The sequence below is a fragment of the Cebus imitator genome, unplaced genomic scaffold (genome assembly GCF_001604975.1).
Source record: "Cebus imitator isolate Cc_AM_T3 unplaced genomic scaffold, Cebus_imitator-1.0 Scaffold358, whole genome shotgun sequence".
Taxonomy (NCBI): Eukaryota; Metazoa; Chordata; class Mammalia; order Primates; family Cebidae; genus Cebus; species Cebus imitator.
In genome coordinates this window covers 1,737,432-1,753,670 of record NW_016107673.1, presented here as the reverse complement: position 1 = coordinate 1,753,670, position 16,239 = coordinate 1,737,432, and the positions used below count along the sequence as shown (strand labels likewise).

Sequence of the window (16,239 nt, the reverse complement as noted above, 5' to 3'; positions counted from 1 at the left end):
AAAACAACGAAGCCGCCCTGAGGATCCAAGCTGGGGCGGTGCCAAAGCAAGGGAGGTTGGGACAACCGAAGTCAAACGTGCTGTCCTTCCAAATTCCGGCGCTTACGGCGGAAGCCACTCCAGGTGAGAAATCCTAACAGTCATAACGGCATAATAAATACATCTGCAAACGACGTGCTTCCCTACACAGAAGTCCTCCTGTGTCTCCAGACTCCAGAGGGGAGAGGCGGGACAAATACTGCCTCCGCAGATTTTGGAGATCCGGAAGGGAGCCTCCGAGCCCGGATCCTGGGCTGGCAGGGGTCTCCCCTGCGCTCGGACCTCGGCTCCCACCCGCGACCCCACCGCGGCGGAGGAGCCCTGGGAGGAGCCGGGCACCTCCTCGGCCCTCGGGCTTGGGGCAGGAGCAGGGACGCTCGGGAAGCGCGGAGGGGGCGGCACCGCGCCGAGGGGGCGGGCCCCAAACTTTCGTGCGCCTTGAAAGCGGCAGGCGCGGCGGAGCCGACTCCACCCCAGCCCGGCAGCCCCGCGCCTCGGGCCGCACGTCCCGCTCTCTGCGCAGCCCGCCGCCCCCGCCATGGCGAAGCCCCTGACAGACCAGGAGAAGCGGCGGCAGATCAGCATCCGCGGCATCGTGGGCGTGGAGAACGTGGCCGAGCTGAAGAAGGGCTTCAACCGGCACCTGCACTTCACGCTGGTCAAGGACCGCAACGTGGCCACCCCCCGGGACTACTTCTTCGCGCTGGCACACACGGTGCGCGACCACCTGGTGGGGCGCTGGATCCGCACGCAGCAGCACTACTACGACAAGTGCCCCAAGGTACCCGGGGGGGGGCGGCCGGGCCGGGCGAGGGCGAGGTGGGGAACCCCTCAGAGTGGTCCCCTGTACCCCGTCCTTGCCCCGAAGTCCAGAGGAGACGTGTCTAGGCTGTGGGCGGGCAGCCCGGGGAACAGATTCGGCCCCACCGATGCCGCACTCCCGTCTGCGAGGTGCCACCCGCCAGCGCCCCACCCAAACCACCGCGCCGTCCGCCCCTGGAAACCACCAGGTGGGCAGAAGCCTGGGCCCCCCTTGCCTGTCCACTTCACAAACTTTTGTGGAGCTCTGACCCTCAGCGTTTAATCAAGAGGTGACGGGCGCCTCGTCCTGTGTACCGGACACCATTCTCTGCCCTGGACACTCAGCCCTAAGCAAAAGGGACAAAAATCCCGCCTTGCTGGAGCTTGGTGTTTAGGGAGGGGAGACAAATACAGAACTGGGAAAAGGTCGCAAGTCTCGGGCCTCTCTGAGTGGCCGCCTAGGTGTGGTGCAGAGGCGGGGCAGGGTCCTGCCCCGAGCGTGGAGCTCCGCCCGCCCGTTCTCCTGAGACGGGTGCGGAGCTCCTGGACTTCCGTGAGTCCTGCGCAATGAAGGCCGAGGGCCAGGCAATGCCCTGGACTCCTGCTCCCCCGAAGACACACACTCCCCCCTCACTTAGTCCCTCCACCCCCGAGACCTGCCCAGAGCTGCTGAGGAAGGCTGGTCTGGGACCACCTCCATCCACGTCGAGGGGGCGGGAGCAGACAGCTCCTTAGGGTGATTTTGAACCCACAGAGGGACAGTGTCTCTGCCTGACAGTTTTCGAAGAGGGCGAGAGGAGGTTGGGAAGGACTGGGGAGGACGTGGCAGGAAGAGGGATTGTGTGCAGGCTGGAGGGAGGGTGGGTGTGAGTCTGTATTGGGAGAGGAACTGGAGAAGCTAGGTGGAGACATAAAAGGATAACAGATCGGGATACTTTCCGGGGACAATGGGCAAGATGTGTAAACATTTATTAGAACTTTTTAAATATGTAAAGGTGTGAAGAAAAAAAAAAATGGCCTATAACCCCAGTGCCCAAGAAACCCTGAAGGAATTTTTAAGAAGGGAAATACATGTAAATTCTCATAGTAAGAAATTGCAGCTGTAACAGCTTTCCAATGAAAAGTAACTCTTCTTCACCCCAAAGACTTAGGCCTCTACCAAGGTAGCAGCTGCTAAAATGTATCCGAACAATTTAAATGTATCCTTAGAAAACTCTATGCATACGTATATTTACTGTGCTTGTTGCTTTGTTTGCGATAGTCTCACTCACTTGCCCAGGAGTGCAGTGGCCTGATCTTGGCTCACTGCATCCTTCGCCTCCAGGGTTCACGCAACTCTCCTGCTTCAGCCTCCTGAGCAGCTGGTATTACAGGCCCCCACCACTACACCTGGCTAATTTTGTATTTTTAGTAGAGAGGAGGTTTCACCATGTTGGCCAGGCTGCTCTCAAACTCCAGGCCTCAAGTGATCCTCCCGCCTTGGGCTCCCAAAGTGCTGGAATTACAGGTGTGAGCCACCACATCTGGCCAGTATCTTTTAAAAATTTATTTACACAAAGGGAATGCTACTAAGTACACCATACTGCATGTCTCACTAAAAATTATTGTTGACAACTTTAAGCGGAAGGGTGGCACACAGCATATATTAGAAAGACACACTTCTATAGCATTTAGCATCATAGAGCACCAGAGAGTCTTGTATGTTTTTCCTTCAGTGGCTTATCCTGTACTTTACGGTTTTCCTGGTTCTCTGGCCAGTTTCTTCACTGGGCTCTTCTTCTCTACATGAGTGCAGGTACAAGCCAGGAATTGTGACAGTGTATAAACCAGGTATTCTGATAGCAATACACGGGAGATATAACAATGAACATGTTTCATTCCACGTGTTCATCAAATATCTCCTCCATCACAGTTGTCTGTCTAAACGGATTGTTCCTGCCCTTGTAAAGTAGAGCTGGCAGGTGTGTCCAAGCTCCTTGCCCACCTCCTTCCCTCTCTAATAACTGTGCAGGTGAATCCCAAATATGGATCCCTCGTCTGAATTCCTTTTCAAACTCCATGCCTACATTTCTAAGTGTTTAGTGAACATACCTGGATACCTTCCCATTTCTTCAAACTCAGCATGTTAAAAACTCAAACCATTATTTCTTCAATCCTGCCCCGTCTTCTGCATTTTTGTTGTGCGTGTATGCGTGTGTGTTACCAGATGGAGTCTTGCTCTATTGCCCAGGCTGGAGTGCAGTGGCGTGATCTGGCTCACTATAACCTCCACCTCCCAGGTTCAAGCGATTCTCCTGCTTCAGACTCCCAGGTAGCTGGGATTACAGGCACATACCACCATGTCCACCTAATTTTTCTACTTTTAGTAGAGACGGGTGTCACCATGTTGGCCAGGCTAGTCTCGAACTCCTGACCACATGATTCACCCGCCTTGGCCTCCCAAAATGCTGGAATTACAGGCATGAGCCACCGTGCCTGGCCTCTGTGTTTTTCATTTTAATGCAATTGCCATTTTGACAATTGAGACACAAACTTTAGTGTAACTTTTTGCCATTCAACTGTTTGCCAATTTCTGTTGATTTCTATAGGTTACCTTGAATGACCTGCTGTCCTTCATTCTCACTTCCTACCTTGGTAACGCTCTAGCTACCCATTTGTTGCAGCAGACTCCTGGTGATTATTTTGCTATCCAGAAGCAGTAAAACTGGTGACCTAAGGGTGAATAAGGATAGCAGACATATTTTGTTGGCCAAGATATTTTTCAGGAGTTTAGTTTTTAGCACCTGTGGGCAGTACTTGCACGCTCCATTTCTTAGCCCAGTACTCTTCTTTGTGACCTCAATTACACATGTATTTTCTCTGCGTAGATCCTGAAGGCATTTGAGTATACAATCCCATCTTACTCTGTGCATTGTAGTCTGCTTACGCTTCCTAAAGCAACACATCTTGCCCCCTACTCAGTTATCATTGGCTCCTCTTGCCTGCCATAGTCCTTAAGCAATCGTGTAAAAGCCCTTCTCAGTCCAGGTGGGGCCTGTTCTTCCCTTGTTATTTTCCATTACCTTCTGTACCCACCTTGCTCTCTCAACAAACCAATCCCCACCTGGGCCCTTGCTCCCTTGCAGTGTCCTTCCTACCACATGTCTATGCTCAGCTTTCCCCTGTCCTTCAAGTCTCTGGTTGATTAACAGGTGTTCCAGAGAGGGCCCCCCAGAAGTACCCAGGCCCTCTGACTCACGCTGGGGATAAAAATAAGACACACATTTTAAAAATATTTGTTATATCTTCTTTATTTTACAAGCCTTTTGAAAATGTCCACTTTTTGCATAACACACATAAAATACTAGTAATCATAATACATGCATATAATTTATAAGGTATATTGGAGATGCTCATATATTTTACTATTAGGCGCCTGTAACAAATGTTCGGAGATCATTAAGTAAGAGGATGGCAAAGATCTATTTTTTGAGGTCTTATATATTCCCAAATATAAGGAGAGATTACCTCTAAAAAATTATTTATGAGAAAATAGGGAATCACCTTAAATTCCTGTCCTTATAAAGTCTGTCATGCCAGGAAATATTTTCTCATTTCCTTTATTTTGAGCAACCACATATTTCTTAAGAAAGACTTTGAAATGCTTTTTTTTGTTTGTTTGTTTTTTGAGATAGAGTCTCGCTCTGTCACCCAGGCTGGAGTGCAATGGCGCGGTCTCAGCTCACTGCAACCTCCGCCTCCCAGGTTCAAGCGATTCTCCGGCCTCAGCCTCCCGAGTAGCTGGGGTTACAGGTGCCCGCCACCACGCCCAGCTAATTTTTGTATTTTTAGTAGAGATGGGGTTTCACCATGCTGACCAGGCTGGTCTCTAACTCCTGACCTCGTGATCCGCCTGCCTCAGCCTCCCAAAGTGCTGGGATTACAGGCGTGAGCCACCATGCCCGGCTGGAAATGCTTTTAAGAAGACTTCAGTCTGTGCTAATGTGGAATCATTAAAAGGGAGGCAAATTTAATACAGATGTAGTCATTATTCCTGGGGGTATGCCCTCACAATTGTAAGTGTTGAATATATACTATATAAACAAACTTCCTATAGATTAGTTAAAAGGGCAAAACATCATTGTTAGAGAGATAATGAAAATACACACAGGGAAGAATTTTTTGAAGTGGCTAATATTATGCAAATGGGTATTTGTGGCTTAAGATACTATTTCCTGTGACAGCAGTCATCACCCACTAGAGCACCAGCCATTGCCTATGTCTGCCCCGGAAAAGGTACTTTTATTCAATTATATGAAGGCATCTGATAGCTGGTGAGCATTCTAGTAACAGCATTATAGACATTCAAACAACTTGGATGAAAACAAAGATGACGTGTTCTGGAAAGCAGTGTTAGGTGGCCCATTAGGACATGGATGTTGACTATTTCTTGTGAAATTTAGAATTCAATTGTTCATAAAAGGAGAATGGGAAAGAATGAAACTTCTAAGTTGACATTTTCAAATAATATTTTGTTTTAAATATTTATGTGTAACTAATATGTTAAATAGGATAATAGGCATTTATTGAACTGAATTCTATTCACTATTTTTTTTCTCATTGGCCAAATACTCTTTGTTTTCTTTTTTACTTCTTATTTTATGGAAATGGGGCAATCCCTAAAACTTGAGGTAACTATATTGGTGCATTTACAGATTTTTGCTGTTTTGTTTTGTGTCTATTAGAAAAGCAGAGGATAACTGATACGGAGAGCAAGATATTGTAATAGGGGATGATGAAGTTACTCACTGGTTCTATTTTATTTTTTTAATTAGTGAACTGTGCTTGTATATAAAAAAGGTTTTTGGTAAGTCTGACCTTCGTACCTCTCACCTTCAACTCTGATGATATTTACCTGACTTTTACCATGTCAAAGGCAAATAATGTCTAAGTCAATAGAGAAATTTCCAATTTCAATAAGAACAAAACACCAATAAACCTAAGGTAGTTTTCTTGTTCAGAAGGAACTTGCAGGAAATAGACCTTATAGAAAATTTTTATTTTAAAATTTATTGTAAGCCAGGCACTTGGCTCATGCCTGTAATCTCAGGCTGAGGCGGGCAGATCACCTGAGGTCAGGAGTTCAAGACCAGCCTGGCCAACATGGAGAAACCCCATCTCTACTAAAAATACAAAAATTAGCCGGGCATAGTAGTGAGTGCCTATAGTCCCAGCTTCTCAGGAGGCTGAGGCTGGGAGAATTGCTTGAGCCCGGGAGGCAGAGGTTGCAGTGAGCCGAGATCGTGCCACTGCACTCCATCCTGGGCAACAGAGGGAGGCTCTGTCTCAAAAAATAAATAAATAATAAAATAAAATAAATTGCAAATTTTCTTACAGTAATCAGTCAAGGAGGAATATTTTCTAACCCCTGGGGTATGTGTGAGTTCATCTTTGCATTTCTTGAATGACTTGAGATAGTCACAGCCAACCCACCTTACCGGCACCCATAGAGGTGCCCTATGTAAATACTTTATTAATGAATGGTGAGCTATGGCAGTCTGACTCCTGTCTGTCGAAAACCTATGGTTTATTCATGAGGTTCATGAACAGGAGGGGGAAAAAACACAAAACACTGAATCTAGTTAGTTAGATGAGTTCCTTTTTTTCTCCCTGGGGGGTAAAAGATACTGAATTACTTTGCCAAAAATAGTGCTTTGCCAAAGCCTGTTGTCAGTAACACTTGTATTTAGTCCGTCATACATCTCTATAGGAATATTACTGGAAAGGGGTCCCTATCCGAGATCCCAAGAGAGGGTTCTTGAGTCTCATACAAGAATTGAGGCAAATCCATAAAGTGAAAGCAAGTTGATTAAGAAAGTAAAGGAATCAAGAATGGCTATTCCATAGGTAGGATAACCCTGAGGGCTGCTGGATGGCTATTTTTATGGTTATTTATTGATTATATGCTAAACAAGGGGTGGATTATTCATGAGTTTTTTGGGAAAGGGGTGGGCAATTCCTGGAACTGAGGGTTTCTCCCCCTTTTAGACCCACATGGGGTAACTTCTTGACATTGCCATGGCATTTTTAAACTGTCATGGCACTGGTGGGAGTGTTTTCTAGCATGCTAATGCATTATAATTAGTGTATAATGAGTAGTGAGGATAATCAGAGGTCACTTTCATTGCCATCTTCGTTTTAGTGGGTTTTGGCTGGCTTCTTTGCCAAGAGAGAAATATTTAAGAAATATTTTGTAATATTTTAAAATATCTTACATCCGTACTGATTTGACATCATTAAAAAGGAGGCAAAGAAAGCCTTTTATCAGCAAGGCTTTTGTGCCTGTATCTTGTGCCAACCTCCTGTTTCTTCTTGTGACTTAGAATGCCAAACCTCCTGAGAATGCAGCCCAGTAGGTCTCAGCCTTTATTTTACCCAGCTCCTATTCAAGATGGAGTTGCTCTGGTTCAAACACCTCTGACAGGAGTCTCATCTGAAGCTGTGGTAACATAGTCCTGCTTATTTGTTTCTTATTGGTGGCCTAACACATGACCTTGTATTTTTATGTTAGGTAAGGTTGACGTCTTAGAGGAAACATTGTCTCTCTTTTCTTTATTTCAGAGGGTTTATTACCTCTCTTTGGAATTTTACATGGGTCGAACATTACAGAACACCATGATCAACCTCGGTCTGCAAAATGCCTGTGATGAGGCCATTTACCAGGTACATTGTTCCTAGATTTCTCTCATCTTGTCTCTTTAAATTTCACATGCACTTCAGGAAACTTGGGGACATTGCACACACACACACAAAGTAAAATGAGAGTGAAAAATCACCTCTATAGTTGTGGCTATTACAAACTTTTAGAAATATACATTACTGGTAATCTCTTGTTTAAGAGAAACAACCAGAAAAAGAAGTTAACGAACTCATTATGACTCATGAGAATTTTCTTTTGCAATCCAAGTCTTTGACAGCATTCCCCACAAATTACGTTTCAGAAATTAATGTCTGAACAAGTCTTTTAAAAGTACTTGAGTCTTCTGCTGTCAGAATCTCACAAGCTTTACTTTGGGCTTCTATCTCACTTTTAAGAAATGATCAAACTTTGACTGTTATTTATGTATCAATGCAATTTGTGAAAATGATCAGCTTTAAAAATTCTGTTGTCATACTTTCTCTGTTGCTTAATGAGATGTAAGATACACTTCCTCCTTAAAGGAGGAGCTTGAAGTCTTAACCCTAATCTACTAAGTTGTTTTCATGAATATATTTAACTTTACTTTCCTGAGCTTCAGGTACCTTCATACACAAAACAAATAGTCCTTAACTTTTCTGGTGTGGTTGAAAGAAGAAATGTGTATTTGCAGACAAATTCTAAATCAGAGACTGTTCAGACTGTCCCTTTCCTTTACCATGGGATTGTCCCCTCATGTGTCCTTCATGTAGGTTAGGTGGAGCATTTCCTGTGAAAGAACCCCTGCAGGTCCTCACCATCTCCCTTCCCTCTCCTTCCCCTAATAGCAGCTAAAAATAACACCCCTCCCTTGGAGTAGCCTGTAGCCAGGCAGGATGGCATGATCCCACCTGGCTATAGGCTACTCCAAGGGGGGCATGTTATGTCTACTTGCTCAAAATTTATATCATACTTTAGACTTACATTTTTAGAATTTAAAAATTTTGAGTGTTAGCACCGGCAGTTGGCTTACACAAGGACCCTAGTAAGCTCTAATCTGCAGAGAGCAAATTTGAAAGCCCCTTTAACACTGAATGGAAGCATAACCATGGTTGAACAGAACATAACCATGATTGAAGATATAGTTGTCAAGACCTGTGTGAGAAAGCAACTTTTGGTATAAAGGTAGGAATCCCGGTTCCACGGAAACTGGGGCACACCTTCAAGCATTGGTATATCTTCCACATATGTTTTCAAATGTGCAAATTATTTTTCCATTTAAAAAAATACCCAGTTACATGGGTTGCCTAACTTTCAGATGAGAAGCCAGCTGTTTCACAACAGGCCACCTTTAGCCATGCCTGGGCTAGATTAGCATCTAGTCAACATGGAACAAGTCATTTGTCTGACCAGTAATTCTCTCGTTGTAAAATGAGCAATCCAGTGTGGTCTCTAGGGCTGCAGAGCTGTATCATGAGTGCACAGTGGTGCTGGTGGACTCTGCTGTGTGATCCCCAACATTTTGGGGCAGGGAGCTGGCTGTCAATCAGTCCCATCCGTGCCTAAGTTCACAGATGCTGCTTGGCTTCTCACAGCCTCTTATCCACCCCATGGAAAGGCAAAGGATTTTACCCCATCCAGCTGGATTGCAGGACTGCACTTTCCCTGCCTGCTGTCAGCCCCCAGGTCTCTGGGACAGTGACTTACTAACTGATTTTGGGTTAACAACTTTTGACCCTACTGAGTAAATATGCTGTGGTCATGAAAAGATGAACTTTAGTCCATTCCAGAACATCTGACCTCAGACCTTTTGGTCATTTTCAAAATCCCTCAGTCCAATTAATATCAGCTTGATACTGGACTGTTTCTGAGATTTTAACCCTATAGTTACACACACTCACAAAAATTTTTTAATGATAATAGCTAACATTTATTGAGGGATATCTGCCCAAGAATAGTTCTAAATGCTTTGTTTATATAATCTCATTTAATTCATGGCAGTCATCAATGAGGTAGGTACTGTTAGCCTCCACATTTTTTAAATAGGAAAATTGTGGGATAGAGTTAGTAACTTGCCCGGGTCATATAGGAAGTAACAGAGTCAATAATGGACTTTTAGAGCCCACACTCTTCTCCATGCTGCAGCTGCACCACCTCATACAGTTTGCCTCTGCAGTCGGTATCTATTGCCAGAACAAGCTGCAAGGGAGCTGACGCTAGATAAAGAGTAAAATGTGCAGCTCTGGGTAAAGGTACCTGGTAAATGAATATCTTTACCCAGAGCTGTAGGGAACGGCTTCCCTTCTGAATGGCCTGTATTTGTATCTGCTTCCAATATTGTTTTCCCTTCGTTACCAGCTTGGATTGGACATAGAAGAGTTAGAAGAAATTGAAGAAGATGCTGGACTTGGCAATGGTGGTCTTGGGAGGCTTGCTGGTAAGTGATATTGTGAGTGTGTTATATTGTCTGGCCGATTGAAGACATCTCAGATGCCATGCATGAGCATGCATGGAAGAACCAGGCAGTCTTCCTAGAAGAACTGCAAGATATGATCCGGTTGTATTTGTACTTGAGTTTGTACTTTGGTTTGGTCAATTCTAGACAAACAGTAGAGAAGAGAACTTGAACAAAAGAGACACTGCTTAAACCCCAGTTAACCAGATCCTTCCTATGTGCTTAAGCGTTTCCAAAGTAGCCCCTTTACTTCACTGTTATTTGTTCAAAGCTTCTCAATTCACATCCTTGTGTGGCATGCCCTAAGTTAAGTTGCTGTTGTGTTGTTTTGTTTTATTTTATTTTTTCAGTGATAGACTCCAGGTCAGAGGCATGACCGTAGTTGGTCAACCATTGTCTTGCCTTGTGCACTTGACTGCTTGATTTTTGATTGACTAGTGGGCAATGATACACTAATATGATTGGTATGGTTTTGTTAATTAATGTCCTTTTTGTTTATGGATACAATTTGAGTTCTTTGCTTTTTTCAGGGAATTATTTTTCAGCAAATATGTAGGAAAGCACTAAAAATATAATACCAGCTCTATTAATGTGTGTGTATATATATGTGTGTATGTACATATGTATATAATGTGAACATGTAGAAAAAAGGGTCTGGAATTCTAAATACTAAACTGTTCCCTATGACCCCCTGTAGGGAGGAGTACAGAATTGGGGTTGTGATCAAAGAGGATGCTAGCATAATAATTTTTTTTTGTCTGTAACAGTTTAATTTTTTTAAGGAAGATGCGTTATTATCTGTGGAATTTAAATTTAATATTAAAAGTGTACTACCACACATGTATCAGGTTGTATTCTATGAAAAATAATTATCTCCTCTCTTTTAGAAATTGTTCAAAAATCTTCTTGTTTTGCATACACTCGAGTTACTAGAAAGCCATTTGCATCTGTTTCATTTTTTCATCCTTAGTCACAGTGTGCTTTAACATTGCCATTAATAATGAACAAAACAAAATAAAACACTGCCTGTGGGATACTTGCCACCTTCCTGTGAAGTTAATTATCAGACAATTTAGTAGGCTTTCTGTGGGGCTGCAGGAAGGCCAGCAGCGCTGATGGAGTACACATCTAACAATAAGAACCAGCCTGCCTTCCTTTTATGTGAAGCCCCAGACCTCAATCTTTGTTGACTGGATTAACTCTGTGCCTGACATTCATGACATAGCTCCTTGATTTGACTAATGAAGTCGCAGTGAAGTGGCTGATGAAGCTGAGAATTCTCATTAGATGATCTCATCTAAGTTGGGACCCCCTCTAAGGATAATCTGATCAGGACTCAGGAAAAGCCTTAGAGCCACAAGAGAGAACAGGAATGGGAGGGAACCAGGCCCTGTGAGCACCCGGATTGGTGATGTTAGGAAAACTCAAAAGCCTAGGCCATTTGTGTTTGTGGATCTCTGTTTTAAAGGCTGTACTGCCAATCTAATTCAGTCCCTTTCTGTTTTGAGCTACAGCTTTCAACATTCTTGTCAGTTTTAATTCCTCCTGTGTACTTCCTCATTCTCTGTATATGTCTCAGCTTAAATTCCTGGGAGGGACAATCTGATTAGTGTAACCCCTTAGTTTGCACCCAGCTACAAGGCAGATCCTTACCCAGCCTGTGGGTTGGCTGTTCTGGATCAGAGGCCCTGTCATCAAGTAACAGAAAAACTTAGCAAAAATGGTTCAGCCAATGACATATGTTACCACAGAACAAGAACTCCAGAGTTTAGGCCATTCCAAGACTGGTTTATTCAGCAGCAGGATTACGGCAGGACTCCAGGTCTCTAGTCCTTTTGTCTTTCCCCTCATGGAAAGAAGATAGTGGCAGCAAGGAAAATCTTTCCCAGAAGTATACTACAGTACATCCAACAGACTTTCTAGCACTTCTTATCTGATTGAATGTCATTGTATGAGCATGCCAAAACCAATCAATCACTGGAGAAGGAAATACAATGGCTGTGACTGGCTTAGCAGATCAGACCAATCAAGCAAGATTCACTTCCTGGTTCAGCCTCGCTGAAGCATATGATCACCTAATATCTGAACAACAGTGGCATTCCATTAGCCAGGAAGAAACAGAGCTGGCCACAGATTATCTTGTCAGTCAGGTGCTGGAAGGAAACAGAATATACAATTTATACTCTTATAACTTATAAACAGAATATATAAGTTATACTCTCCTGGGCCTGTCTTTTCCAGTGGGGTGAGTCCATGGGGATGATGGAGAGTTTCCCTTAGAAAAGGTACTGTGGAGGCTGAGCACTGTAATCCCAGCACTTTCGGAGGGATTATGACTGTAATCCCAGCACTTTTGGAGGCTGAGGTGGGCAGATCATGAGGTCCATAGATCGAGACCATCCTGGCCAACATAGTGAAACCCCGTCTCTCCTAAATATACAAAAATTAGCTGGGCATGATGGTGCACACCTGTAGTCCCAGCTACTTGGGAGGCTGAGGCAGGAGAATTGCTTGAACCTGGGAGGTGGAGGTTACAGTGAGCCAAGATCATGCCACTGCACTCCAGCCTGGTGACAGANAAAAAAAAAAAATAAAAAGAATAGAAATGAACTAAACCCCTGCAAATATATGAATTTTTAGGTGTTAACAAAGGAAATGCTCATTGCATTAACAAGATAAGAATGTCCCTTCTCACTGCTCCTATTCAACAAACTATTGGAATCCTTGCCAGAAAAAAAAAAAAAAAAAAAAAGAAGAAAAGGTAATGTGGGGATAATAATCGACATATCTTGTGCAGATTGGCTTCCTTATCTGTTCTCAAACAAAATGTACACTTTATTTTCTTCTTTATATATTTTTGCATTTTCTAACTTTTCTATAGTATTAATTTTATAATTAGAAAGTTATTTTAAAAAATCAATATCTATTGTGCAGTAGTATCTGTGCTTTAGAATACAAATTTGGTTCTTCATGTAGCAATGTTTTGTGGCTGCCATGTGTTTTAGGGAAAGATTGGAAATTTTGGCTTGGCTTAATGACTCTATCTTTTGCCTGTGCTCTGTGGAATGTAGCCTGCTTCTTGGATTCCATGGCAACCCTGGGACTAGCAGCCTATGGATATGGCATCCGGTATGAATATGGAATCTTCAATCAGAAAATCCGAGATGGATGGCAGGTGTGTGAGCCATCTTTTTAAATTTTGTCATTAAGGTACTTCTCTTTCATGTTGCTCTGAATGATTTATGTACTATATGGACTTTTAACATAGAGCTGTACTAATTTCTCTGTCATCTGGTTGGTATCAGTAAGTTCTATCTATCCATCTTCCTCCTTCAGAATGTAAGTTCCCCAAGAACAGAGAGCCTTCCAGTATCACTCATCACCAAATCCATTGCACCAAGTACAGTGCCTGACTCACAGGGAGCTCTGAAAATATTCATCCCAGACTGCCTGAATGTGGACCACCTACAATGTGTGAAGTTCCATTCTCTGCAGCAGTCATAATGGAGGAGCACATCTTTGACTCATGATCTCAGCCAAGAACCCTTGATGCTAGAAGCACATTGCCATTTTGTAGGTGAGAATACTAAGTCTCTTAGGAAGGAAAGTTACCTCAGATCACACTGCTGGCAAATATATGTCTGTATCCCCAGATTCCCAGGACCACATTCAGTATTCTGTTTTATACTCAGAGTATTGCCCTCCTTAATATGCCAAGGTTACAAGATGCAAGCCAAGTGTCCTGATTTTTTTATAAGACGAAATCAGACAGTGTTGTTGACTGTTAGAGCAAATAAATCTGGCATGTATTTAATATGTACAATTACACTGCTCCATAAAAATTTATATAAATCTATCCAAGTGACACTACTTTTACTTTAAATAACCAAGCCAGATTGTTAGGTACTTATTTCTTTTCTCTTTGATAATTCTTCAAGTCTACAATCACCCTAGTGTGGACAGTTTTTGCTGATACTAAATGTGATTTAGGCTTTCTCTCTCCCTATTTTAGTGTCATACATACACAATTGGCAGAAATATATATCCTCAGTTTTCAAAAACCCTGGGCTCTCCGAGCCTTTTCTACATTTATGAGATGAGTCCAACAAGAGAACACTCAGGGACTAGATGCAGAGACCTAAGCTGATGCCAGGAGAAAGGAAGATGACCCGGCCAGGTACAGTGGCTCATGCCTGTAATCCCAGCACTTTGGGAAGCTGAGGCAGGCAGATCACGAGGTCAGGAGTTTGAGACCAGCCTGACCAACATGGTGAAACCTCGTCTCTACTAAAAATACAAAAAAAAAAATTAGCCGGGCATGGTGGCAGCCACCTGTAATCCCAGCTACTCAGGAGGCTGAGTGAGGAGAATCACTTGAACCTGGAAAGCTGTGGAGGTTGCAGTAAGCTGAGATCGCACCACTGCACTCCAGCCTGGGCAATAGAGCAAGACTCTGTCTCAAAAAAAAGGAAGGTAGGAAGGAAGATGACCTGATGAGAATGAATTTAGTGCAACCACTGACCTCTTTCCCCTCCCTCAGTATTTGGATTCTTTGTGAGCCAAGGAAGGGAGGAACTAAAAAATGTGGTTTGATGAGAAAATGTGGCAAGGAAAATGGCTTAGGAGAATATTGGGTATAGGAGAAGACAAACTTCCAGATTTTGCTAAGAACCAGCGCTGTTTATTCTTAGCTACCCCCAAATAAATAAAAGCTGAAAGGCAGCATCTGGTAGAAGAGAAGCCTGGGTCCTAATTTCTAATTTGAGACCTAATGTCAACTTATGAGACCTGATTACTTTTATGAGGTATGTTGCCTCAATTAGTTTTCCAAACTTTCCTGAACCTCAGTTTTCTCAATGGCTAAATGGAGATACAAACTTCACAGAATTATTATTATTATTATTATTTGGAGATGGAGTTTCACTCTTGTTACCCAGGCTGGAGAGCAATGGCATGATCTCAGCTCACCGCAACCTCCACCTCCTGGGTTCAGGCAATTCTCCTGCCTCAGCCTCCTGAGTAGCTGGGATTACAGGCATGCACCACCATGCCCAGATAATTTTTTGTATTTTTAATAGAGACGGGTTTCACCATGTTGACCGGGATGGTCTTGATCTCTTGACCTCGTCATCCACTCGCCTTGGCCTCCCAAAGTGCTGGGATTACAGGCGTGAGCCACCGCGCCCGGCCCACCTTCACAGAATTATTATAAAAACATGTAAAATATCTGACACACAATAAAATGCTAGTATCAGTAAGCACACAATAAAATGCTAATTTTGCCTAAGAAAAGGAGGACACTTTAATAAATTGTATTCTATAATAAAATATTAGTGAACCCATTAATATTATCTTTATATATATATATATATATTTTTTTATTTTTTTTTTTTTTTTTTTTTTTTGAGACGGAGTTTAGCTCTTGTTACCCAAGCTGGAGTGCAATGGCGCGATCTCGGCTCACCGCAACCTCCACCTCCTGGGTTCAGGCAATTCCCCTGCCTCAGCCTCCCGAGTAGCTGGGACTACAGGCACGCGCCACCACGCCCAGCTAATTTTTGTATTTTTAGTAGAGACGGGGTTTCACCACGTTGACCAGGATGGTCTTGATCTGTTGACCTCGTGATCCACCCGCCTCGGCCTCCCAAAGTGCTGGGATTACAGGCCTGAGCCACCGCGCCCGGCCTTAATATTATATTTTTGATTAATTTTAACAAAATAGGAAATCATTTATGTTAGCTATAAATAGAGGATAAAGAGTTAAGTGGGTGGTATAACCTCAGCTATCCAGAGGCCAGAAAGATAAAGAAAAAGTGCCAGAAAAAAATACGTCAAAGCTTCAACAGAAGTTATCTCTGGAAGACGGGCAACTTTTACTGTCTTCCGTTTACTCTTCTACATATCCCATTTTCTGCAGGAAGTGTGTATACTACATATTAATATGCCAATTAATCTCCTATCTTCTATTTACTCTTCTACACGTTTTATATTCCATAAGTAATATGTATTGTTTGATCATGAAAAGTTATGAAAATGAAATAATTGGTTCCTCTCCCCAATCAAGGAACCTAGAGTTCCATGCTGAGAGCCTAGCTTAGCAGGCATTTCCAGTACCCCCAGCACTTAAACACAACCTAACCAAACAACACATAGTGTCTACTGTTAGCCTTTGAGAAGGATGCTGTGTGCTACTCACTATACTACTCTCCTCCTCAGACCTCCCAGGGAGCTGGGATTATAGACTCCTGCCACTACCTCCTAGCTAATTTCTGTATTTTTAGAAGAGACA

The 16,239-nt window shown here is 43.3% G+C and overlaps 1 protein-coding gene across 5 annotated transcripts in view; it reads left to right on the top strand.

Annotated features, from left to right (window-relative positions):
* Positions 1-260: 260 nt before the first annotated feature.
* PYGL (glycogen phosphorylase L) overlaps positions 261-16,239 on the top strand; it is a 71,046-nt gene continuing 55,067 nt past the window's right edge. For 4 of the 5 annotated variants that reach the window (XR_005196609.1, XR_005196608.1, XR_005196610.1 and 1 more), the window contains exons 1-4: positions 261-820; positions 7,441-7,542; positions 9,854-9,932; positions 13,022-13,125. Coding sequence is in view for 2 of the 5 variants with exons in the window: in XM_037730783.1 (XP_037586711.1) it covers positions 578-820; positions 7,441-7,542; positions 9,854-9,932; positions 13,022-13,125 (528 nt within the window). In the remaining 3 variants the exon portion in view is untranslated. The remainder of the gene's footprint in view (positions 821-7,440; positions 7,543-9,853; positions 9,933-13,021; positions 13,126-16,239) is intronic. The other variant, XM_017506766.2, reaches the window with a different exon arrangement.